The sequence below is a fragment of the Xenopus laevis genome, chromosome 3L (genome assembly GCF_017654675.1).
Source record: "Xenopus laevis strain J_2021 chromosome 3L, Xenopus_laevis_v10.1, whole genome shotgun sequence".
Lineage (NCBI taxonomy): Eukaryota > Metazoa > Chordata > Amphibia > Anura > Pipidae > Xenopus > Xenopus laevis.
The window spans coordinates 111,438,856-111,464,875 of record NC_054375.1 but is presented as its reverse complement, the minus strand read 5'-3'; the positions used below and the strand labels follow the sequence as shown (position 1 = coordinate 111,464,875).

The 26,020-nt window shown below is 37.0% G+C and overlaps 1 protein-coding gene across 2 annotated transcripts in view; it reads right to left on the bottom strand.

The window, feature by feature from the left end:
- The window catches only part of adamtsl3.L (ADAMTS like 3 L homeolog), a 262,968-nt gene that overhangs the window by 115,496 nt on the left and 121,452 nt on the right, over positions 1–26,020 (bottom strand). For both annotated transcript variants that reach the window (XM_018253141.2, XM_041586805.1), the window contains exons 4-5: positions 13,552–13,679; positions 9,865–9,910 (exon numbers count right to left, since the gene is read on the bottom strand). In XM_018253141.2, the coding sequence (XP_018108630.1) occupies positions 9,865–9,910; positions 13,552–13,679 (174 nt within the window). The remainder of the gene's footprint in view (positions 1–9,864; positions 9,911–13,551; positions 13,680–26,020) is intronic.

The following is a 26,020-nucleotide window of genomic DNA, read 5'->3' as shown; positions in this document are numbered from 1 at the left end:
TAATCCTATGAAAATAAAGGCACACGGAAAGCACTTTTCTTATCTAATTAAAGGGGCAGTGATATTTTAAACACATGGAGTAACTATTGTGCAGCACAGACCGCAGTAGTTCCCCATATTATTTAATACTGATGTGCAGTACATGCTATCAAGTTTGTTGAGGACCAACTCAACAAGATATGTATTTATATTTCTTTATAGTTTAGTATCGCAAAAAACCTACACAAATATTTGCTTTCAAATAGCAGACTAATTACCACCAGCCGGTTACTAGAAATGGAGCAAACTTTTCACTGTGAATTTGAAATATTCCACCATATTGATCTCATTTTTTAAATATTGTAGTATTAAAGTTTTTACGCTTATCATGTATTCAAGCAAAATGGTTTCCTTCCCGAAACTGCTACATATTAGGCAAAACAATTGAAAGCAACTTTAAAGGGATCCTGTCATCAGAAAACATGTTTTTTTCAAAATGCATCAGTTAATAGTGCTACTCCAGCAGAATTCTGCACTGAAATCCATTTCTCATAAGAGCAAACAGATTTTTTTATATTCAATTTTGAAATCTGACATGGGGCTAGACATTTTTTCAATTTCCCAGCTGCCCCCAGTCATGTGACTTGTGCCTGCACTTTAGGGAAGAAATGCTTTCGGGCAGGCTGCTGTTTTTCCTTCTCAATGTAACTGAATGTGTCTCAGTGGGACATGTGTTTTTACTATTGAGTGCTGTTCTTAGATATACAAGGCAGCTGTTATCTTGTGTTAGGGAGCTGCTATCTGGTTAACTTCCCATTGTTCTGTTGTTAGGCTGCTGGGTGGAAAGGGAAGGGGGTGATATCACTCCAACTTGCAGTACAGCAGTAAAGAGTGATCGAAGTTTATCAGAGCACAAGTCACATGACTTGGGGCAGCTGGGAAATTGACAATATGTCTAGCCCCATGTCAGATTTCAAAATTGAATATAAAAAAACCTGTTTGCTCTTTTTTGAGAAATGGATTTCAGCGCAGAATTCTGCTGGAGCAGCACTATTAACTGATTCATTTTGAAAATGTTTTTCCCATGACAGTATCCCTTTAAATTCTATAACATTATGGAAACATTTGCAAACTGTAAGCATGTGTGACAAAGAAATAAAAAGCGGCTTGCTCTACACAAGCTCCTTGATGTTGTATGAATATAAATGACATCTGCACATTCATTAACTCTAGTACTAGCAGATGTGGGAGTCATTTTAAGTGGAATAGTCTGTTAACATGATTGGGGGGATAAGGATAATGCAGTAATAATCTGATCATGCCTGCTGATACAAGGCTCAGGAGTTCATGGGTTACAAGGGCACGTAATGTAATTTATCCCAGAATCCTTGCAACTTGCAGTAGTCTGTCAGCAGTGAAAATGTGAATAATCAGTTGTACTTCCATGCATGTTTTCCCTTAATTTGAGATGTTTATGTACGTCTTCCTAGAGAAATCCTGGGTTTATTTTTTAGTTTATTTTTATCCTTTATTTATAGATTGACAACACACATTATGCAGGAATAATTCGTTAGTCATATAAGTCTCTGCCCCAGTGGAATTTATACATTTATTCTCTAGCACGAATACACACACACAAATGCACAAAAGCATGAGCAAATGCGTATGCAGGGTCAGGATGGGCTGCTGTAAGTGGGCACTGGCATAATTATAACAAAAGGGGGTCTGCTTCCTCTATAGTGTTAGAAATCCCTACCTTCCAAGCCGCTTTCCTATATTAAAAGTTTGCACCATGTTGTCAGGGAGCCTCTGATCCTTTTTTTGCAGGCGGGGGGCTGGCGGAGGGTAGTTACGGCACTCTGTGTGGGGCTATATGGGCCTCTCCGTACCCTGTGAAATGTCAGGGCCTGTTTTAAGTCCCAGTCCAGGACTGCACAGTGTAATTTTCTTTGGGAGCCAAGTACAAGAAAGAATAATAGGGGCAATAAGCCCACATGATTAGGGATAGCTGAATTTGACCCGTTTCGTCAAAAATTCGCCGCTGGCGAAATGACGCCGACACCCATTAAAGACTATGAAAAAAAATTTTGTTGCTCGCCAAATTTTTTTTTTGATGCACGTCTTTTTTTTTTGTCGTACGACGCCATACAAGTCTATGGGCGTCAATTTCACGGCGAAACAAGGCGAAAAAATTTGCCCATCCCTACACATGATGAATGGGAGAGTGCCAACCTAATAACAGGTTTGGGTCACAGGGTTAAACATAGAGTTTTTAGAGACCTAGACTAGTAGAACATTATTGCTATTAGTAGGGTTGTAGGAGGTAAAGCATTAGACTACAAATACAGGTATGGGTCCTATTATCCAGGATGCTTGGGACCTGGGGTTTTCTGGATAACAGATATTTCCATAATTTGGATCTTCATACCTTAAGTCTACTAGAAAATCATGTAAATATTTAATACACATATTGGGTTGGGTTGCCTCCAATAAGGATTAATTATTCTTAAAGGATTATTAATCTTAGTCTGGATCAAGTACAAGGTACTGTTTTATTTGTATAGGGAAAAAGGAGATAATTTTTAAAATGGAGTATATGGGAGCCGACCTTTCTGTAATTCCTAGTTTTCTGGATAACGGGTTTCTGGCTAATGGATCCCATACCTGTACTTTAATTGACAGCATCATCTAGCCCTGTTATACATATACTATACTACACTATGCTCCTGCAACCCTTTTTATAAGTAACCTTATAACAATCATATAATAGCGCTACATAACAGACAAGATAGCTATTTTCAGTCTGCAGAGAAAAAAATTGCTGCATATACAAAAAAATGTGTTAATGTTGTTTAGAACAGATTAGAATGGAAAAGACTGCAATTAATAACAAATAATACAACTGTCTCCTGAGTTTCTAGCCTGGAGATAAACAACGTCTCCTGTATACGGTCCAAATTAAAGAGGATTCAATCCAAAACATGACTTTTTGGGAATTTTATCTTAAGGGGAGTTATGCACCCCCATGTCTGTTTAACCAGAGAAACAAATACAATTGCTATTGCCTCTACTTTTCTGAAAAAACGCAGTGGCTATAAAATACATGCACGTGCATATCTTTTTTCTCACTGTTCATAACTACTAGCAACTTAAGTATGACAAGCCTCAGGTATATACAAGCCCACTTTTATATGGGTATGTAAAATGAAGGAAATTCCAACAGTCCATAAGACAATTCTACAGATTTAGAGCAGTTACTCCTGGTTTTCCAATAGCCTTACATACAGCATGCTGGCAGGACTCAGACAACAGCCCCATGATAGCGGAAGGAAATCACTGTGCTGTCTCCATCTACATATTTCACTTAAATGGGTTGTTCTCCTTTAAATTAACTTTAAGTATGACATAGAGTGTGAAATTTGCAATTGTTTTTCAACTTTTATTATTTGTGTTTTTTGAGTTATTTCTGGCAATCTGGTTTCTAAGATCCAAATTACCCTAGCAACCATGCATTAATTTGAACGAGAGACTAGAATATAAATAAGAGAGGGCATGAATAGAAAGAGTAATAAAAAGTAGCAATAACAATAAATGTTTAGCCCTATTGAGCATTTGTTTTAGGTGGGGTCAGTGACCCCCATTTGAAAGTTGGAAAGGGTCAGAAGAACAAGGCAAATAATTCAAAAACTATACTAAAAAAATGAAGACCAACTGAAAAGATGCTTAGAATTGGAAAACATTGCCTTTCATTCTATTACCTTATAACAAACCACTTGTAAATATGTTTAGATAGATACCTGATACTGCACTGTTAGAATAATACAAAAAAGCTTCTGTTATACAAGATTCAGCCTGCAGGAGGTGCTGTATATATGTTACATTTTCTTCAGTCAGTAGGCCAGAACTTTGTTGTTCCAGGCCAGGCAAGAATAATCAGTATAATGTGTTTTTATATGCATGTATTGTGATTCTAATATATATATATATATATATATATATATATATATATATATATATATATATATATATATATATATATATATATATATATATATATATATAGATTCAACTCATACAGAATTATCTCTGGATATCTGGAATTGACACGTTTGTCTTTTTGTCGTAAGGCATCCTTGAGACATATCTATAAAGGGACAGGTGGATTGATAGGTAGAACCACTTTCAGGATAGAGAAATTCATTGAATTAGTCCAATGTTTTGTATACTAAGGGGCCAATTTATCATGCAGTGTAAATCAGTGAAGAAAAGCATCACCAGTGATGTTGCCCATAGCATCCAATCAGCAATTAGATTTAAACAGTCACCTACAAATTAGAAAATAAAAGCAAAGATCTTCTGGTTACTATGGGAAACATCACTGGTGATGCTTTTCTCCACTGTTTTACACAGCATGATAAATATGCCTCTAAATGTGACCTCCTTCATGGACAAATACCCTTTCTTTGTCTCTGAGGAAAGTTATATTTTGGGTCCGAAAAGTAGGATTAATTCAATGAATGTATTTTTTTCAGTTGTGTAAAAACTGAAAATATGGTGCTTTTTTTATTGATCTATATTTATATTTTCACTGACACCCTGGTATTGTAAAAGAAGTGCTCAATGTAAATAATATATATTAGAATATATATATATATATATAAAATATTATTATACTATATAATCATATATAAATCATATATATATATTATATATTAAATATATCATGTGGAGTACCCCATATAAAAATAATGTTTCCTCTGACAGCGCTTGATAACAAAGGCCCCAAATGATTATGTCTGCTGTTATGATGGAGCGCTCCATTCCTCTCCCACATGAAAGCCTCTGGATTGAAGCCTAGCATAAAAACATACACATATAAACTTTGGGTATGGAATGGGCCCAAGTAGTCTTTTATAAAGTTTATCCTAAAGGTTTATCTGAAAGGTTTTAATATGCATCATAGCTTTACAATGCTATATAAACAATATAAAACATGACCATAACGCAAAAAAAAAAAATAACTTTATGAATTGTGGTTTGCAAAAAAAACCGACATAATAGAGATATTCTATGCAATTTATATCCATTCCCATCTATAAAAAAGATGTAATTGCCATCACTGAGGGGCAGATTCACTAAGGGTCGAATTTCGAAGTTAAAAATACTTCGAAATTCGACCCTCGAATTGAAATCCTTCGAATATCGAAGTCGAAGGATTTAGCGCTAATCCTGCGATCGATCGATCGAAGGATTTTTCGTTCGATCGAACGATTAAATCCTTCGAATCGAACGATTCGAACGATTTTAATCCAACGATCGAAGGAAAATCCTTCGATCAAAAAAAGGTTAGCAAGCCTATGGGGACCTTCCCCATAGGCTAACATTGACTTCGGTAGGTTTTATCTGCCGAAGTAGGGGGTCGAAGTTTTTTTAAAGGGAAAGTACTTCGACTATCGAATGGTCGAATAGTCGAACGATTTTTACTTCGAATCGTTCGATTTCGTTCGAATTCGAACGAATTTAACCAATTCGATGGTCGAAGTACCCAAAAAATACTTCGAAATTCGAATTTTTTTCATTCGAATCCTTCACTCGAAGTTAGTGAATCTGCCCCAAAGTGTTTATAACTTCCAAGGTTTGGACAATGACAATTAAATAATACCCTGATTGTGATGAAAATGTCCAAGGGCATGACGCAGTGCTGTAAGTACAGGTATGGGATCTGTTATCCAGAAACTCATTATGCGGAAAGATCCAAATTATGGAATGGCCATCTCCCATAGACTTCAATAATCCACATTTTTAAAAATGATTTCCCTTTTCTCTGTAATAATAAAACAGTACTTTGTACTTGATCCTTATTGGAGGCAAAACCAGCCTATTGGGTTTATTTAAAGTTTACATGATTTTATAGTAGACTTAGGGGCCGATTCATCAAGGGTCGAATATCGAGGGTTAATTAACCCTCGATATTCGACTAGGAATTGAAATCCTTCGACTTCGAATATCGAAGTCGAAGGATCTAGCGCAAATGCTACGATCGAACGATCGAAGGATTATTCCTTCGATCGAACGATTAAATCCTTCGAATCGAACGATTCGAAGGATTTTAATCCAACGATCGAAGGAATATCCTTCGATCAAAAAAACTTAGGCAAGCCTATGGGGACCTTCCCCATTGGCTAACATTGACTTCGGTAGCTTTTATCTGCCGAACTAGGGGGTCGAAGTTTTTTTTTTAAAGAGACAGTACTTCGATTATCGAATGGTCGAATAGTCGAACGATTTTTAGTTCGAATCTTTCGATTCGAAGTCGTAGTCGTAGTCGAAGTAGCCCATTCGATGGTCGAAGTAGCCCAAAAAACACTTCGAAATTCGAAGTTTTTTTACTTCGAATCCTTCACTCGAGCTTGATGAATCGGCCCCTTAAGGTATGACGATCCTAAATACTGAAAGATCCGTTATCAGGAAAACCCCAGGTCGAGTGAACTCGAGTGAAGGAATAGAGGAAAAAAACTTCGAATTTCGAATGTTTTTTTGGCTACTTCGACCATTGAATGGGCTACTTCGACCTTCGACTTCGAAATGAACGATTCGAGCTAAAAATCGTTCGACTATTCGACCATTCGATAATCGAAGTACTGTCTCTTTAAAAAAAACTTCGACCCCCTAGTTCGCCATCTAAAAGCTACCGAACTCAATGTTAGCCTATGCGGAAGGACCCCATAGGCTTTCCTAAGTTTTTTTGATCAAAGGATATTCCTTCGATTGTTGGATTAAAATCCTTCGAATCGAACGATTCGAATGATTTAATTGTTCGATCGAAGGAATAATCCTTTGATCGTTCGATCGTACTATCTGCGCTAAATCCTTCGACTTCGATATTCGAAGTCGAAGGATTTTAATTCCCAGTCGAATATCGAGGGTTAATTAACCCTCGATATTCGACCCTTGGTGAATCGGCTGTTATAGCATAACAGTACTCCTGAACCACAGAGACATATTAGTTCAAGAGCACAGCAAATCAGTGATATCAGTATTTTTTATATGTAATTACCTTATGATCACTGAATCCTCAATACAATGACTGTATCATAATATAAGTTCTCAGAAGTAAGGGGAACTTTCATTCTACAGGTATGAGATCTGTTATCCAGAATGCTCGGGACCTGGGGTTTTCCTGATAACGGATCTTTCAGTATTTAGGATCGTCATACCTTAAGGGGCCGATTCATCAAGCTCTAGTGAAGGATTCGAAGTAAAAAAACTTTGAATTTCGAAGTGTTTTTTGGGCTACTTCGACTACGACTACGACTACGACTTTGAATCGAAGGATTCAAACTAAAAATCGTTCGACTATTCGACCATTTGATAGTTGAAGTACTGTCTCTTTAACAAAAAACTTTGACCCCCTAGTTCACCACCTAAAAGCTACTGAAGTCAATGTTAGCCTATGGGGAAGGTCCCCATAGGCTTTGCTAGCTTTTTTTGGTCGGACAAAAATCGTTCAATCGTAATCATTCGAATCGTAATCATTCGATTTTTCGTTCGATCGAAAGAATAGCTCTAAATCCTTCGACTTCGATATTAACCCTCGATATTCGACCTTAAGTAAATTTGCCCCTATGTCTCTCTACATGCAGAATTTGTGAAAAAGGCAGTTATTTTGTTTTTACTGGAATTAGTTATTTGAGTAAGCTTTAATACATCTGCCAGGAAAGGAAGCCCCCCCTATAAGATATATTGGATCTAACAATATCTGACTCCCAACTGCTACAAGAAGACAGATTGAAGAGATACAGATGCTGAAAGAGGAATAGTGAATATAAACTTGATTATTTCAGAAATAATGTAGTATATTTAATTGATTGTATTTAGAAAGCTTCTATAAGTTTCAGTATGCTGAAGCTTCTATTAGATTTTCATTTTCGCGATAGTTCCCCTTTAAATAAAATACCATACAAGTTGTGAGTTCATTCTAGTTCATTCAATGTATAAAAAACTCTTACATACAACTTTTGATAAATAACCCCCTAAGTGCCTGGGGCATGAAGCTAGTAAGCTTTCAAGATGGAATGCACTACCCACTGTGGTACAACACTTTCACTCTGTAGCTCTTGGGTAGGCAAATATATATCCAACACACACAAAGTGGTATAGTGTATAGTAGCAGCGGCAATTACAAAACAGAATACACCAGAACCTAAAGGTAGATGGGTACAGTTTAAGTTATATAAACATTGCTGGTAATCAATAACTTTTGCAAGCACAGAAACCCCTCATAGTTTGGAAGGATGCCGACCCGCCATGCTGGGCACAGAGCGAATGCTTTAAGACATGTGCTAGTAAATTCTCTTAATAATTAGTTTAAGTTAGTTTAAGTTCACCAGATATACCATTTAGTGATCTGGACCCCCTCCAGTGAAAGCCCCACTGAGTAGATACCAGTCTGAGTCCCTTACCAGGTGAGTGTCCCATCACTTTAGGCAGAGTATCACCTGGAAGAGTGCATCCTTGTTGGAGATGATGCTATTCATGCTGGCTGACCTATCAAGCTAACAACTTCTAGCATGCTAAACATATTTTTATTATCCACTATCATCCCTGTCCCCCAACTTATGAAGGGCTTGGGTAAGGGTCGACTGGACCACTTTACTGAGCGCACCTCCTATACTGAGGCCTAAGTCTACCTAAGGCCCTTTGTCAGATTCACCTCGTGCCAGGATAGAGTCCTAGAGCAAGCCATGTGCTCCCTCCCCTTATACAGTCTTAAGGCAGATCCCAGGGGCCAATAGATGGAAGCCTCCCTCCCACAGGGCATAGGTTGCAAACCGGTGCTTCTAAGGACAATTGGGAAATTTAATTCTATGGGCCCCTACATACTGTATATGATTATTCTTTGCTGGAAACTTAATTCAGTAACAAAAAAAGCAGCCCTCACCCTGATAAAGGGAAGACTACATAGCAATATCATTAAGGGGATCCAAGAGAAAGATGGTGACTTGTCCCATCCCTTTTATACAACTGTGCTTTACCAGTGGGGCATCTTAGGAGTCTGTTTGCTAGAGAAAAGCTAACTTTCCCAGGTTCCATCCCCTATTCCTATGGGAAAGACATATTTATTATAAAAGGGCAGATGTTAATTTTATCCTCAAATTAGCACTGAGCTGTTGTACTCATACAGAAGCCCAAAGCAAGCACACAAACCTGCACACAAAAGTTTGTTGGGGACTTTTTTTTAACCTTTAAAAAATGTTCTGAACACCTGTAATGGATTTCTTAAAACAACTTGTAAAATTTTGTAAGTGAAATGGTTCCCAATCATTTTCTTTATCCAGCTATTTCCTCGGCAGTTTGTCTTTTGTCTCTCTCAGCTGACCTGAATAGGAAAAATAACTATTTTCTTCCAGATTTTGTCCACAGGAGGCCAGTATTGTGTTATAGGAAGATAAAAACAGATGGAGCATGTTCATAACAAAAATTATTCTACATTTACTCAAATTAAATAATACATGTATTGGGTTTCTGTCAGGAAATCCCTTCATTTTAATGAACGTAACTGTCTCTTTTAGACTAAATTTTTTTTTTATTAATTTGGCTACTTTCAGGTAAAAAATATTTCTCTTTAAATCCTCTGTGAAGTGCAACTTCCTTATGATACACATAAAACTTTCTGAATCACAGCCTGGCAGGAAGACTCCTGCTTAGGAGACAGAGAGTTGGAAGTGTTAGTTCAAAGCCTCGTGTTGTCAATTAAGGCAACATTCAAACGGCGCAAAGGAGGAAGGCAGAGAAGAAATCAGGCTAGCGGAATCGCTCCAAGTTTAGATTCTGGAACTTAAAGTCAGTAAAAGAAAGGAAATTAATAATTCATGCTAGACTTACATTATTGCTGCATGTTTTGTATCGTATATTCCGACCTTCGCAGCTCCTGCAACAGAATATAAGAGATGTTTAGACCAATGTAACAATGATCAAACTTCTGTTTCACATTAAACAGCCTTAACGTATATATTATAAAAAATGAACAGTGATACAATTGCTTTAACTTTTATAATACCGGTAAGTGAAAAATAGTGATGAGCTAATTTTTTTGCCAGGCATGGATTTGCAAAAATCTACTGTGAAAATATCCAAAAAAGAAAAGATCACAATTAAATGCTGCAATTTAGAAGACCTGTCGAAAGGCCATAGTTACAGGGATATAGCCCCCAGCTTATATCAAAAACAGAAAAATATCCCAAAACTCTATAATAACGTTAAAAAGCTAGTTTTTATTTAACATTACATTAAAAAAAATAGGCATACAGATCAACTGGTATTCCGCCTTACGCATTTCATACCCTCTGGTACTTATTCATAGGCAAGCCTATGATTAGTTGGTCTCTATGCCTATTCTTTTTACTTAATGTTGAATAAAAACTAGCTTTTTAACTTTATTATAGAGTTTTGGGATATTTTTCTGTTTTTGAAAATTGTCGTAGAGACAAAAAAGTCACCAAAAGAAAAAACGACCATTGACTTTAATGTCCATTTTTGACATTAATGCTGTTTGCATAACTTTTGAGTTCTGTAGAGACACTTTTACAATAACAAGTCTTTTGGGATAAGTATGTATTAGCTGTGCATCTGTTCAGGAGTGATTTTGGCCCAGTTTTCAAGGCAGATTTGCTTCAAATTGTTCAGGTTTGTGCACCTCAGTTTTCAAGTAATGCCACATCTTCTCAGTGACCTTGATTTTTAAAAATGTCATAGATTTCCAGAGTGAACTAAGGTGGTAGTAGCATCATCTTGTGGGTCTGCTTTCTATCACCAAGGATGGGCATCTTATAAAATAAATAAAATAATAAATGAAGTAGAATTCTGGTAAATACTGTAAGAAAAAATACAGTTTCAATATTGAAACTTGGGACAAAATTCATATTTTAACAGGGAAGCAATCCCAATGATCCAGCTCAATAACAAAATAGTGACCTACAATTAACCAGTAATGGCCTGATCTCAGTCCATCTAAGACTCTTTGAAAACGTGCCTAGGAATCATCCGACTAACCTGAACAACCTGCAGTAAATCTGCCGAGCAAAATGGGCCAAAATCCTCTCCCAAATAAAATGCCAAGTCAGTAAAGGTATAGGATATGTTATCCGGAAAACCGTTATTCAGAAAGCTCCAAACTATGGAAAGGACATCTCCCATAGAGTCCAATTCATTTAAATAATTCAAACGTTTAAAAGATTAGATTTTTAGGAGACTTAAGGCATGGAGATTCAAATTACGGAAAGCCCCTTATACGGAAGACCCCAGGTTCCAAGCATTCTGATTAACAGGTCCCAAACCGATGCACACTGTACTTAGACATTGCTTCAATAGGTGGCTTTAAAAAATTAAACTGTGGGGTTGGAATAAGTATATTTCACGTTTTTATTTTTGAAGACTATTGCCACATAAAACAATGTTTATTTATAAAATTAATTGAGTTTCAGTGATTAAAATAATCAGAGAGAACAAGATTTCAGTGTATGATTTGTTACACATTAAATTGACAGAATTCGACTAAGAGAGAAATAATTTTGCAAAGCATTATACAGTGTATATATATATATATATATATATATATATATATATATGCAAGAGTCCTCTGCACTCAACCCATTATCAATATATTTAAGACAGCGACATTTTGTGCATACTGCTACTGAAAAATGCATTACCCTTTAAACAAAACAGGGATTGTTTGTCCATATATTGCAATATATTTAAGCTGGTCAACTACGTCAAAGTCATCCCATATCTGGCCAGTCCTACGCTCAATTTTCATCTAATTCATTAAGGATTCAATTGCTTCATCATACATTTTACAAAGGGACTAAGTTTTACCTGCAACTTACTAGCTGCTTTCAAAGCAAAACTCCCAAACTTGGCTGCCCTTTTATTAGACACCAGTGGGATCACCTGACTATAGCTGGGAAGGGTGGGAGCTACAACATGGAGCTGGTCCCTGCTCCTGTATAAACTATATATATATATATATATATATATACTGTATATATATATTTATGAAAGTTCAAGATGGACCAGCACACCAATATCTTCAATCACCAATATTTTATTGCAACATCACTGTGCATCCAACGTTTCGGCCCACATTAGGGCCTTTATCATCCTTTAATCATGCAATAAAATATTGGTGATTGAAGATATTGGTGTGCTGGTCCATCTTGAACTTTTCTATATGTATTATTGACCAAGCACCCACAAGAATATACAAGTGAACAGAGTGTGGGTACATTCGGAATTATTATTATATATATATATATATATATATATATATATATATTTATTAGGATAGATCATTCTGTAGATCAAGGAATGTGCTCCAGTTTCTGTCTATTTGGTTTAATTAATGTTTACAAGATTTTCTAGTAGACTTAAGGTATGAAGATCCAAAGTATGGAAAGATCCGTTATCCAGAGAATCCCAGGTCAGAAGTATTTTGGATAACAGGTCCCATACCTGTATAAAGAAATAATGATTAGCCTCTAGATCTCATATGCTTTCTACCTTGATGGTAGAGACACCATGTATTACAGTCTTCAGAAGGAGCTTCTGCTAAATGAGGACAATATGGAATAGGAAAAGGGATAAGTACCTCTGAGAAGAGGAGTGGGGTTCATATCATTGTTGGAGGTCAATGATGTAAAGTATTAACGGTTTTAACAAGTCAACTTAAAGGAAATGATAGCTACCATTAGTAGTCATGTAGTAGAGAGAAAACAAATGGAAGACTAACCCTAGTTTTAAGCAGGGTGTATATTTCCTGTAATTTACAATATTTTCTATTTGAAGGACCAGGATTGAACTGGCAAAGGAAACTCCAAAACATAAAAGGAGAAAACATACATTTGTGAGGCTTTCTTCCTTTAAGTGTACACTTGCAGCAGAACTTATTTCAAAGCAAAGACAATAGTCATTTGCTAGATTGATCAGTCTTTAGGCATTTAGAATTTCAAAGAAATGAAAGGCTTAGAAAACACATTATAGGCCGTTCTATACCAAAACACACTCAGCCATTTATTTTTCACTTATCAAAATATTTCTGTAATCCCACAAATCGGTGATTCCGTAAAGGAAAACATATGAAAGCTTCTGTCTCTCCTTTAATAAAATGCAGACTGCTTTCAAATTTAATGTGAGGGTTTGTGGTATTTGGTATTTTCTTCTTTCCCATTTAGGTGATTCTTACAGCATTTCATATTTAACAATATCTTCCCGGATAGTTAGCTTCTCTTTATCCAATATCCTCCCTGCATTTGAAAGACTAAAACTTCTCTTCAAATGGGAAGTTCAGCTTCAACCATTTATGTGCTGGCAGCATAGCATCTAGTGCAGTAGATTCTATATTTGCAGGTTTATTTTTGATCTATGCAAATGCAGCAAGTCCACAAGATAATAGCACAGCAACAGCTTAATATATTTTTAGTTTGATGTTGACATTGCTAACAAGAGACAATTGCTATTTTGACAGAAAAATCACCTTTTTACGACAGTAGCATAGATACAAGCAATAATTACCTGCCATTCAGACATCGGCGCAAAGAATAGGATGCTCCTCCTCCACAGGTACGAGAACAGTCGCTCCATGTGCCCCAGGCATCCCAGCCATTATCTTTATCATCATCAGAACGGGTGATTCTTGACGTCTGAAAAATAAGAAACATTTAATATAGCTGTGCCATATATTAACCATATTCTAATAATGCTCAGGGCTGTCTTTTTGCTTTAATCTTTGAAAAATATACTGTACATAGTGTAGGGCGAATTTGTGCTGTTTCGCTGAAAAATTTGCGAATTTTCCGCGAAGCGGCGAAAAATTTGCGAAATGGCGCCGGCGTCTCGTTTTTGACGCCGGCGCCCGTTTTTTCGCTGGCGGCGAATTTGCGCCTGGCAAATAAATTCGCCCATCACTAACTGTACATACGAAGGGCTCAATTTGTCAATGATCATTACATTTTAACAAGTCATAACAATGCTTACTGCTTAGTAAAAAAAAATTACTGAGCATTTTAGATTTAATTTACTTTGTTCCAGAGTGGAACATGGGATTTAAACTGTCAATAAATGATTTATATGGGAGTGAGTGCTCAGCAATTTTGACTTTCAGGAAAGAAGAGTAAAGCATTTTGATGTTGTTTCTGCATCGATAAAAACATAGAAGAGTCATCTGAGGTTCCACACAAAGACATATAAGTTAAATGCAATTATTAAACTGTTTAACCTCAGTTATGGCCCCAATCCCACTGTTTTTTTGTCTGCTAGCAGTATTATTATATGCCAGTGTATTTCTATAGGGGCTTCAGGACCCTTTGTCTAAAGACTGTTTAGTTTTTAGACAAAGAGTGAAGTTTACTATGCTAATTAAATGGATCCCACTAACTGAAAATTAAGCATACTGCTGATTACACTGAGATCCCTTTGTTGGCCAAATATAAAAATATACTGCCAGGAGAATACACACAGCAGAATGATCGATCCTTCATGCTTGCACACCTTTACTTTTATCCCTACCTCTGTATACCTTTACCTAAGCTAGTAGCTTAATTGGCTCAAGTTCCTTTATTTCAATTATAATTATATCTAAATTGCTTCAAAATCTTCCTAACCTTGAAAGAACATGGACACAGCTAGAAACTGTATGTATTTTGATAGAAATTAAGTGGCTTAATTATTTCTAATTGTGCCCTTCCTTCCAATACCCAGAGTGCATGAATACAAAGCCATCTCGTGAGAGGAAGGAGTTATTACTTCATGGCTGTCACCATGTGACAAGAAACAGTCCTCTAACAGGGAATTATTAATGATTTAATTTTCCCCGGTATTTTATGAAATCCATACTGTGAAGAAAACACAAGTGCCTGATCTTAAGCAGACATATACTTAATAGCTGAAAATAAGCTAATAATAGATTTTATTTTTACATGTGTATATTCCAGCAAGGCCACCTTTTTACATTTAATAGGCAAAATAATGATAAATGATAGTTATTAAGTCTAACCGCTACTTCCTTTCTCTGTTCTGTAATAGGCAACATACTGTTCTTCCACTAGACTTTTCTTTCATTAATACAAGAGTGTAGGGCAGTGTTTGTATTTTCAGTTTACAGAACAGAGTAGTAGATGTTTATTTTCTGTGATGGCATAAGAGACTTATTCTGGCTACTGGCTCAGGACATATTTATAGCCATGTCATAGTTGGTAACTTTGTTGTCACATTGAGCATATTGGGTTTAGTGTTGCCACCTGGTTGGTGAATTTGTAATAATCTTAAATTGAGCTCCTAGTCTGCCCCCTTAAGTGGATATCAATATAAGGTTGTCCATGGTGTATGAATCCGTGTGTAAATGCTTCTCATCAGGGTGCAATCCCCGTGCCGGAGTGCTAGAAATTTCCAAGTAGATATAGATATCTATTGTGCACGATTTTTCTGCAAATGAAGATATGAGATTTTAAAGACAAAGTGTGCTCTCCGGGTACTATCTATATCTACCCCCTTAAGTGCCTGATCTTACTTTTTAATTCCAAGATCCACTCTATACCCTGATCTCCACCCGTCCGCACACCTTTGGCTTGCCTTGTTTTGTCATTGTTACCCTCCCTTTTATATCACAACCCACCCCTTTCATTGCTGCCACCCACTGGCTGGTAATCAACATTTTAAAAAGGTGGAAACCCTTTAAATTTTCATTATTTCTTAAAATATATTTTATTTTTAAAATGTTATATTAAACAAGATACAACAACATAAGAAATAAAATGAAAGAGAAGGAAAAAAGCAGGGTAGAGGTTCAGACCTTACTTTCTCACATTAAATGGTAGATACAATTACAGGAGCCAAGACAGGAGTGTGACCAGGTCTATGTATAGTAGGTAAAGATCCAAATCTATAAGTCTTATTGGGAATGTACATGAAAGGTATAGATTAAGCTCCAGATAATGAAAGAACAAAAGAACATGTTGGGGGGGGGGTTAACTTTATTTCTTATCATATCGTAACACTTGGATAATGATAGGGAATCCCACACCTGTATTATTTTTTACATGTAGGTTAAAATATTTTTTCTATCAGTAGACAATTACAGGTAATTACAGGTTTCTCCATGATGCAGAAAGCAGTTGAAAATGTTTTCTACCAAATCAGTAAATACGTTTTTTTCTTTGCATAGATATTGATGCTCTAAGCCACTGAACCAGTTGTGATTAAAGGATGATATATATATATATATATATATATATATATATATATATATATATATATATATATATATATCCATACACGCAGGTACATTTTTTCTATATGGAAATGATAGCAGCTCAGGTCAGTGCCCTGTTAAGGGAAAAGAGAGGAATGCAACTTATATTAGCTATATATCTCAATAGTCTCATGTTACACATATTTACACCTCTACATAGTGAAAAGTATTATATGGTTTTTTTTGGGAGGGAGGCATAACCAGGTCCTGCTGATACAGGGAACGCTTTTTTGTCAGAAAGTCAAACGTTCAATCTACAAACACATTTTTTACAGAGACACAAGCATTTTTCAACGATTTCCTTAAAAGCTTAAAAAAACATAAAACTGGGGTTTGAAGGGAAATGCACTTCCCTTGCCAATTGGTTCACTAATCCAACTGGTATTTGAAGCATCACAATGTGTTTTTATTGGCCTGCCAGTTTTATTTTTCCCCATTGAATCAGCTGATGCTTAACCCCGTAGGAGGTAAACATTATTTGCTTTATAAGTGCACTGGCATAAATTTAGAAAATTAATTATTCTATATATTTTTCTTATAATACCTCTCTCTCTTTTTCAGTCCCTATTAGGCAAGTTCAGTTACAGCATCTGTTTTATTTATGAGGAAGTATGAATATGAGGCGAGTGAATGGGATGTGGATGTCTGCAGGAAATGGTTTAAAGGACTGCGAGGATCAACCCACCCTTGGTGCTAAGGGCCTAGAGGAGTGATCCCTTCAGACAATTTTTGTTAAACTTTTTTTAAAAATTCAGTGGATCTACAGAGCTAAAGAATAACTTTCTCTTTATTTGAAATGATTGCCATCTGATGACTTTCCACTTTATCCCACACTTTCCAAGAAGGATAGCTATGCATTGATTTAATTTAGGGTTGGTTCTCCATATTTTGAGTCATCTTAATCCAATTAAGCCCTAGAAATGCATCTTAGAAAATGTATCCAGCTAGGATAGCCTGAGAAGCGTTTGATAAATGTAGTGAATCTTCTCTACTTCCTAGATCTGGTTTACGTTTGAAGAAATGAAAGTAGTGTTTGTATTTTGCCTGTCAACGCAATGAACAGATAACAGTAACGGAAGGGCTAAAGAAAATTAATAGTGGATAGGGTACTCAAGCATCTTCAGAGTAATTTAGCTAAGGTTCTCCAAGCCCTTGGAGCTCTGCTGGAGGTATGTGACCCTATTCTTCTACTTTTTAAGTGCAGTAAAATATTTATGCACTATTCCGCATGCTTCATCCAGAGTCAGGTCCTAATAAAATTATTATGCCATTCAAACAAGTTAGTGGGACTGATGGCCATATTTAGCCAGCAGACCTTGCATTTGGATAGCTCTCCTCTTGATATTTGTCTGTATTTCTTCCATGTTGCACTCATCTACAACTGGTCTTTCATGATGTTTTCCCATGCCAACAATTCTGTAGCCAGGGTCCTTTATAAACAATACAATATTTATCAGCCTTCCACGTTACAACTACTGCAAAGGATAACTAATTTTGAAATTCTCTCAAAGTTAATGGCTTCTCCTTCTCCTGTTGGGCAACCAAGCCTGACCTATATAATTGTTCCAAAGCATGGCAGTAGGGCAACAACCTACTAAACCTGAAACAATCACATCTGTTTTAAGCATCCTCTTACAGTTTAAAGGAGAATGAATGGTAATTCTAAACCAATTCTTTAAAATCGCAAAGCCTTTATTAAGAATTAACTTACCGAAACTCTGCTTCCGCTCCTCTTCAGAAAAGGCGACATGGCGACGATCCATTGTGCGGCTCTCGATTTAGCCTCCCTGGCTATCTCCTATAAGGAAGGCAGGGAGGAGAAATCGAGTGCCGCACAATGGATAGCCCGATCGCTTTCTGAAGAGGAGCGAAGTGGAGTTTCCGTAAGTTATTTCTTAATAAAGACTTTGCGATTTCTTAATAAAGACTTTGCGATTTTAAAGCTGAATTTGTCTTGGTGGTTTTTTTTTCGATGTATACTAACAAACTTTTTAAAAAATGTTTTTGATGTTACTGATCCTTTATATATTGTGTAAAAACAAGATTCTTCCAGTGCATTACACTACTCTTACTATAGGAGGAACGTGCTAACCTAACTAGTACTGCCCATTTGTTCCACTTATTGCCCACCGAATTCTCTGGCTGTGCAGTGGAGCCACTTGGCACACTGCATTATAGGATAGAAACCAATCAGCACTAGGCTGGCCTCATGGGGAACTGAACCCTGTCTTTTGTTTGTGTCACTGCAGGGCTGTGATTGGCTGCCCACTTCCTATTGTGCTTCTGGCAGAGACATTTAGGACACGCCCACCCATCATTTGAAACATGGACTGCGATTGTAGCAAATCTATAGGAAGCTCCAATAAAGGGGGCATATTTGAAGATTAATATTATTTTTTAGCTGCAAGTAAAACCAGCACCATATATAACTCATTATTTCCTACAAAAGTTTTTTTTACATATACTATATGTCTCCTTTACAAGTTTTTAGAAAATCTGTCTGGAAGAATGAGACAAAATCACTCCTGAACAATATGCTTATGTACCTACCCTAAAACACTAAAAACTGTTATTCCTGCTCTAAAACACTTAAGCTTTAGCTCTATTACACATTAGTAGACATCATGTCTGTGGGTTGAATACATATGCAAGCAGCACATTTCAGGGTTTTTTTTTTTAATCCTTCTTATGATTTTTATGTCAAATTAAGAATGTTAATTTTGAGTTACAGTCCTCTGAAATAAAAGTGCTGTATTACAGAAAACAAAGTAGGATTTGTTATTCAAGAATATGTGAGAATTGGTCATGGTTCTAAATACTTTCCTAGCAGACTTTATACACTATAGGGGGGCCATATACAGTATATGTATACAGTACGTAGACACACATGCACACACAACGGAATCTCAGATAATGGTTAAATATAAAAGTCATTTGCATAGGAGTTTTCATTCCAGTGAACTAAAGGGCACTTTGCTAACAGATGAAATATGTGGAAACATAATGGCTGCAAACCAAAAGCTGGAAATCTTTTTTAAATTCATAACCAATTTGAAAACAATGTTGTTCTGTGAGAGCCAGACAACTACTGATTGTTAAAATGCCATTAACCACTTAGCTTTAAATCCCATATTGACAGTTCCAACATCTAAATATAGGGTATATTTCTCTTCTCTGCATGGCTTCTGTGACACCCGTGCCCTATTTTTTTCTGCTAAAATAAAAACAGACACAGCTCTTCTCATCCATGGGACTTTTTTTCTCCTGCAATGTTGCAGAATTATTATTCTATACTACGTAAAATATAAAAACACAATCATAATTAATTATGTATTATATTATTCTAGAATTTCTGCAAATCAACTTCCTTATCAAACATACGATTGCCTCATAAATGTTACTTCCATACACATCATGAGAAAATACACTTTATTTATATTATTTTACTATATACATATTTATATATTTATATTATATATACAAGTAGTGCTGCCTTACAATTATTTTTCCATCAGACATAGGGTCAGATTAAATTTGATGAGAAAAGCACATCTCCAATTCAATTCCAGATTTGCCTATAGAGCCAAACACAATTCAATGAGAAAAACTTATCTTACTGTTTATCACATGAAAACTCTATTGAAGTATGTGGGAAACAAAACTGGGACTGAATTTGCAGAAAATGTTTTCAAATTAAATCTCACCCATAAATTTTCACTTGATAAACCATGAAATAAAATGTTCTCATTCATGAGTCTGGTCCCTAAAATATAAAGATATCACTTATTGAGCCTGATTAAAAACAATGAGAAGACATTATTTTATTGTTTATTACATGTAGGGATGCACCAAATCCACTATTTTTGATTCGGCCAAACCCCAAATCCTTCCGCGAAAGAATCGGCCACATACCGAACCAAATTCTAATTTGCATATTCAAATTAGGGATGGTGAATGGGAAAACATTTTTTACTTGTTTAGTGACAAAAAGTCACACAATTTCCCTCCCATCCCTAATTTGCATATGCAAATTAGGATTCGGTTCGGCCAGGCAGAGGGATTTGGCCAAATCCGAATCCTGCTAAAAAAGGCTGAATCCCGAACTGAATCCTGGATTTGGTGCATCCCTAATTACATGAAAACGTATATATGCAGTAGATCCGTATCGGCGAAATGCTCCTACTGCGCATGCGCCAAAAACGCTGGTCAAAGCAGGAAGAAGATCGATTGGGAGAAGATGGCGTCTGTGAACTCCGTGGACTGGACCTGCGCAGAGGGGTAAGTAACAAGTTAGGGGCATTTGCCCAGCGGGACAGGTAGGCCAGGGGGGAGGAGGGAGGGGAAGCAACACAGGGGAGGGTTTTTGTGCCCAGGGGGTTTCCTTCTCCTTTAACAGCCGCCTTTCAACTCGGGAGGAGCCCTCGGCTAATCGGATGCTGCCAGGTCTTATAAAGAGAGGTGCAAAGCGAAGGGTTCTGAATGAGCAAAGGGGCACAACGGTAAAGCAAAAGTCTTTTGGGCAGAAGGTTGTAGTATACGGCGTAGACAGAAAGCGAAGTCAGATCAGGCCGGGTCGGGGCAGGCAGAGTACAAGCGGAGTCAAACAGGCAAGGGTCAAACCAGGAGATCAATCAGAAGGGATACGGAATAGAGGAGTCGGTTACCAGGCAGGGTCAGGATTTCGGAAGTCAGGATCGTCAGAAGCAGGCAGGGGTCAAACCAGGTAGTCAAATCACAGAATAGCAGAAGCTTTAATAGCACAGAAGCACCAGGAACTCACTAGGCGCCTTAACAACATTACTTTTGCGGCACAGAGGAGCGTCCGCCGAGGAGGCTGCAGGCGTCCCTGCAGACCTCCTCCCACTAGACCACCAGGGTAAGTTGTTACATCAGTCTTTTGCTTCAACACTTCTTCCTGTTACAGTTATAGTTGTAGTATTGCTGGTCAGGTGATCTCTGAGGCAGCACAGAGACCATCACAAAATGGTGGTTCAAGGCAAGGGATGTAAAATATATATATATATATAGATGTAAAGGATATATTTACTTAAATATATACACTAGTTTGGTAAGATTCTTTAATATGTCACTAAATATGATATAAACTATCTGTTGCTTAAGTATTGATTTTGGGGGTATAGTTTTCCTTTAAGAGAAGAGGCTGGTCTCAATGAATTCTTCTGAACTTGCATGCTGCTGCTATTGGTGGGCATTTCATCTTAATCAATGGACTTAGCACTCATGCCTAATGCTGTTTCAGGTATTTACAATGAAATAAATAAAAAACTAAAAATATTAATGTAAACTATTTATTAAAAGTATGTTGAAAGACAAGTAATGGCTGACTTATGGTTTGAAGTAGACCAGAAGTTTTTACTGTTTACCACCAAGCCACTCACAGCAGCAAACTATTATACATATCAGCATTAACCAGGTTTTGCAGCTGTGAGATTTAAGTAACCAAACCCATATGTTCTAAATCATATTCTACTCATAGATGTGTTTTTCTCAGGCAGTGTTGCCATGAAACTATTCTGATGGTATTCATTTCAAAATAAGATTATGCTGGACAGTTTTATGCTATACCCCAACCACACAATCTCATAAAACTAACAGAGGTGCCATTTTTTCTTTTTAATAGGTAAATGTGCCAGCTGTATCTGTAGGTACCACCAAATGTTGTCCAGTTAAAAGAGTTTTGAGCAGCTTATCTTTAACAAAAGGGCTGCTTTATTTTTTATAGGGTCTGTCTGGCAAAAATATATATAAGAACATAAAAAATATACAAATTACATCTGTCTGCTAAAAAGTACAATTATGGTTGAGAAGTCACTATTTCTGGACATATTAGCTAAGTGCCATAACCAGAGAAACCACTGGATTAAGCAGAATATTTGGAATTAAAATTGGAAAGGTCTGATTCAAATGGCTTCTATTTTGAGCAAACGTGACGAAAGGAAACCATCAAGTTACTTCTTCACAGAGTAATGGAAGGAAAAACACCCACTGCCGTATTTATAGCTACCTCAGTATAGAGAAAAAGTACAGAAGGCTTTTCACTTGCCCTATGATAAAAGTGGACAAAAGTGACGAAAATTGCTACAGGAAAATGGCAAACAAAAAAATGTTAATACTAGATATGATCATCTGAACAGGAAGTAGATAAAAGTTTATGTCATGGAGGAAAACGCAGAGCATCATATATATATAGAGAGAGAGAGAGTGAGAAAGAGCTATATATGACACTATGGGGCAAATTCACTAAACGACGAATCGCTTAATGCTAGCGTAAATGCGCCAGCGTATCGCATTTTTGTAAATTTGCTAGTGTTACCCTTACGCCTGGTGAATTTGCGCAACGGACGTAACTACGCAAATTCACTGACGCGCAAATTTTTCTGAACGCTACATTTTATGCCAGATTTCCTTCGCTACCTCAGACCAGGCGAAGTGCAATAGAGTAGATAGGGATTGCTTCAATAAAAGTTAAACATTTTTCTAAGTCCCAAAAAACGCTTGCGTGTTTTAATTTTTTATGGGTGATAGGCTGAAAAAGATCTAAATTTTTTTTGGGGCTCCCCTCCTTCCCCCCTACATTTCCTAACTCATGGCACCTTAACTATACAGTGGGCACATGTGTAGGGCAAAATAAAAATTTTATTTGCTGTTTTGAAGATTTCCCAGGCTTGTGTAGTGCTGCTACATATACCTCCATTGTAACTTGAATTTGGCGCCGTATGCAAATTAACCATCGCTAGCGTAACTTTGCTTTGCTTGGCGAATTAACGCTAGCGCAACTTCGCAACCTTACGCTTCCCCTGAGCACAACTTCGGATTTTAGTGAATTTGCGTAGCGCCTGGCGAAGTGTCCCACTCAATTACAGAGCTGTAAAGAATGCAGAGAAGAATTAAAGAGCTCCTTTAAAAAGACTAAAACGTGCTAATAAAAACTATCCTTTAATAGTTAAGACTGAGCAAAAAGAACAACAAGGGAAAAAGATGGAAATTTTCATTAATAAGCAATAAAAATAACAGTGAATTTGAATAACAGGCGCAACATGTTATAGCCAACTTTAGCCGTTTTAAAGGATTTAGAGTACAGACTATCCAAGTGCATAGAGCCTCAATATACCGCAGCATTAGGCAGAGGAAAAAGTTGCTCTCTACACAATGATTCAATTATAGTGTAAGCAAAATGCTGGGTGATGAGCAATCCAAATTCTCAATAGAATGCTTACATGGTTAGCAGTTATGAAAAATAAACGGCTGTGTTTATTTAAGGAGAATAAAATACAGTTTCCACATCACAACTATAATGAGGGTTCATCAGTGTAGATTCTAAGTTTTTTGGAAGATACATTGATAAAATGCTTAATTTAACTATGAATGCGTGTATCATTTATTCAGAGTTCATTATATGTTCTGCAAAAACATCAATGTAACATCAATTACGGATCTTGCATGCTTAGACAAGTCAGGTAGGAAATGGCACATTTGTTAATTCGTTACCACTAGGGATGCAGCAAATCCGACTGAATACCGAACTGGTTTGGCCGGGCAGAAGGATTCGGCTGAATCCTGCTGAAAAAGGCTGAATCCTGGCCGATTCCCAAACCGAATCCTGGATTCGGTGCATCCAGCGGCGATCCTGGGCATTTTGCCACCTAAGGCGGCCTTCCTTTTGTACCATATAGAACATTTGTGCCTGACTTTGCTGATACTCCTGACCAGGTAATGGCATTCTAAAATTCAATCATCTTTCACAGCAAAGCCATGTAGGTGAATCTGTTGAGAGATACACAAACGTTGTTCCACTGCAGCTAGAGGTCTGTAGACTGGATATCACTGGCACTGACCCTATATTAAAATTGTAACAGTATCAGTAAATTTTCCCAATTATACAGAAATGTGTTTTACAAGAAAACGAGGCTAGTTTGCACATCTGGGTTTAATACACTTAAATCCTTATAAGCATTCCATTATTTCTTATTTCAGATCATCTAATAAAAATGTCCTCTGAAGCTTGTTTATAATAAATGTATTATATTTAGTCAGAGGCAACTGACATTTTGCAGGGCAAGGTCAGATATAACCTTACTTCCTAGCTATGCCAATGAAGACTTATATGTTTTTAATAATTTCTTGCTACCAGTTCTACCAATAAATCACAACAAAGAAGGGAGGATTTTTTTTTTTGATCGCTATTTCCCCCCATTTATAAATCTGTCAGCCCTTGTTAGCCTATCAGTGCTGTCCTATGAGAGGCATAAGACCGCTTTTCATCTTTCCTCAAGAGTGCTCTACTGTTAGGCTGCAAAATCAGGGAGCATTGTGATTGGATGAGATCAAAGCCAGCCACTGACAGCCTGACAAGAAACAGCTTGACAGGGAACATGTGGAATATTCATTTTCTCAGCCAATAGGGATGTCTAATTGTAATAAATACATTAATCATTCTGATTCCTGCTTTGAAAAAAAGAAGTTTGTGGGACAAAATGTACATGTATTGTCACCAAATGCAGTGTTATTTATAATTACTGACTTTCCAAATAGTTTTTTTTAGGATTAAACTACAATGAAGCATTTCTGCTTCCAAACACATGCAGGTATATGTCATTTCCCACTGAAAGAGTTTAGTTACCAAGTGACTGTGGGGAGTAGATTCCTAAAAATATGTGCTAATGCGACATGAAGCATTTCCTCAGTTTGTTCTGTACAGAGGGGGGCATATTTTGGTCACAAAATGCATCTTGATTACAAGGACCCTTGTCCCTGACTCACTAAAATGCTCTCCTGTCTCAAGGCACTTCTTGTTTACTGAGGCCCCCTGCTTCAGGCTCCCCAACAGCATCCACATTCTACCATGGAGTACACATGACATCACAGGTTTAAAACGGATTTCCCATCCCCACAGCATGTAGAGCAATATTCACAACAGTGAGGGATCAAACCTTAAAAGAGAATGCATACACACCTTCCATTCCATCACTGTCTAATTCCAATGGCCCAACCTCTGTGTCTCTCTATAAGTGTGCTTCTTATGTTGGTGATTTCCATGGGAGCATGTGCAGTTGGAGCTGATACATCCATGGTTTTAACTGTGCATGCTCTGTGTCACTGATTGAACAGAAGATTACCTGAGGAGCCGCAAAATGGCCCCTGCCTACACCACTGCATTGCATTTTTGAACATTGGGAGATTTTTAAATGATCTGGTAGCACATTGAAGGAGCGAGGAGGATAGTTCCCTCTCTTTTAATCCCCCTACATAAATATCAAAATTCATGTTCATGCTGTCCAGACATAAAGGCTGCTTATAATAATGACTGCACTATCCTGTGTCAATATCCAGAGTGTGTACTATTCTGTAACATAAAGACTTATAAAGTTGCTACCTTCGACTTGTGGACTAACTTCAGGGGCATGGGAGTTGGGAAGGTCTTTTCTGTGCAAAGCAGACATCTGATTCAAGAATGTGATGAATCAAGGCAAGCTTTTATTCAGCATCTTCCACACAGGGTGGCAAAGTACAAATATCTTCTTCAGTAGCATACCTTGAAAGCCCTGGGCTCCCCCTGCAAAAAAATCTTTAAAGAACACTTTCTCCTCTCCGAGCCCTCCACAGCCTGTATGTTCTCTCTGACCTAAGCCTTGAACCCTCTTATCCCTAACTGGCACATAATCGCCCAGGGGTACAAACCCCACTTTTGTTTATTTTATTTTTTTTACATTATTT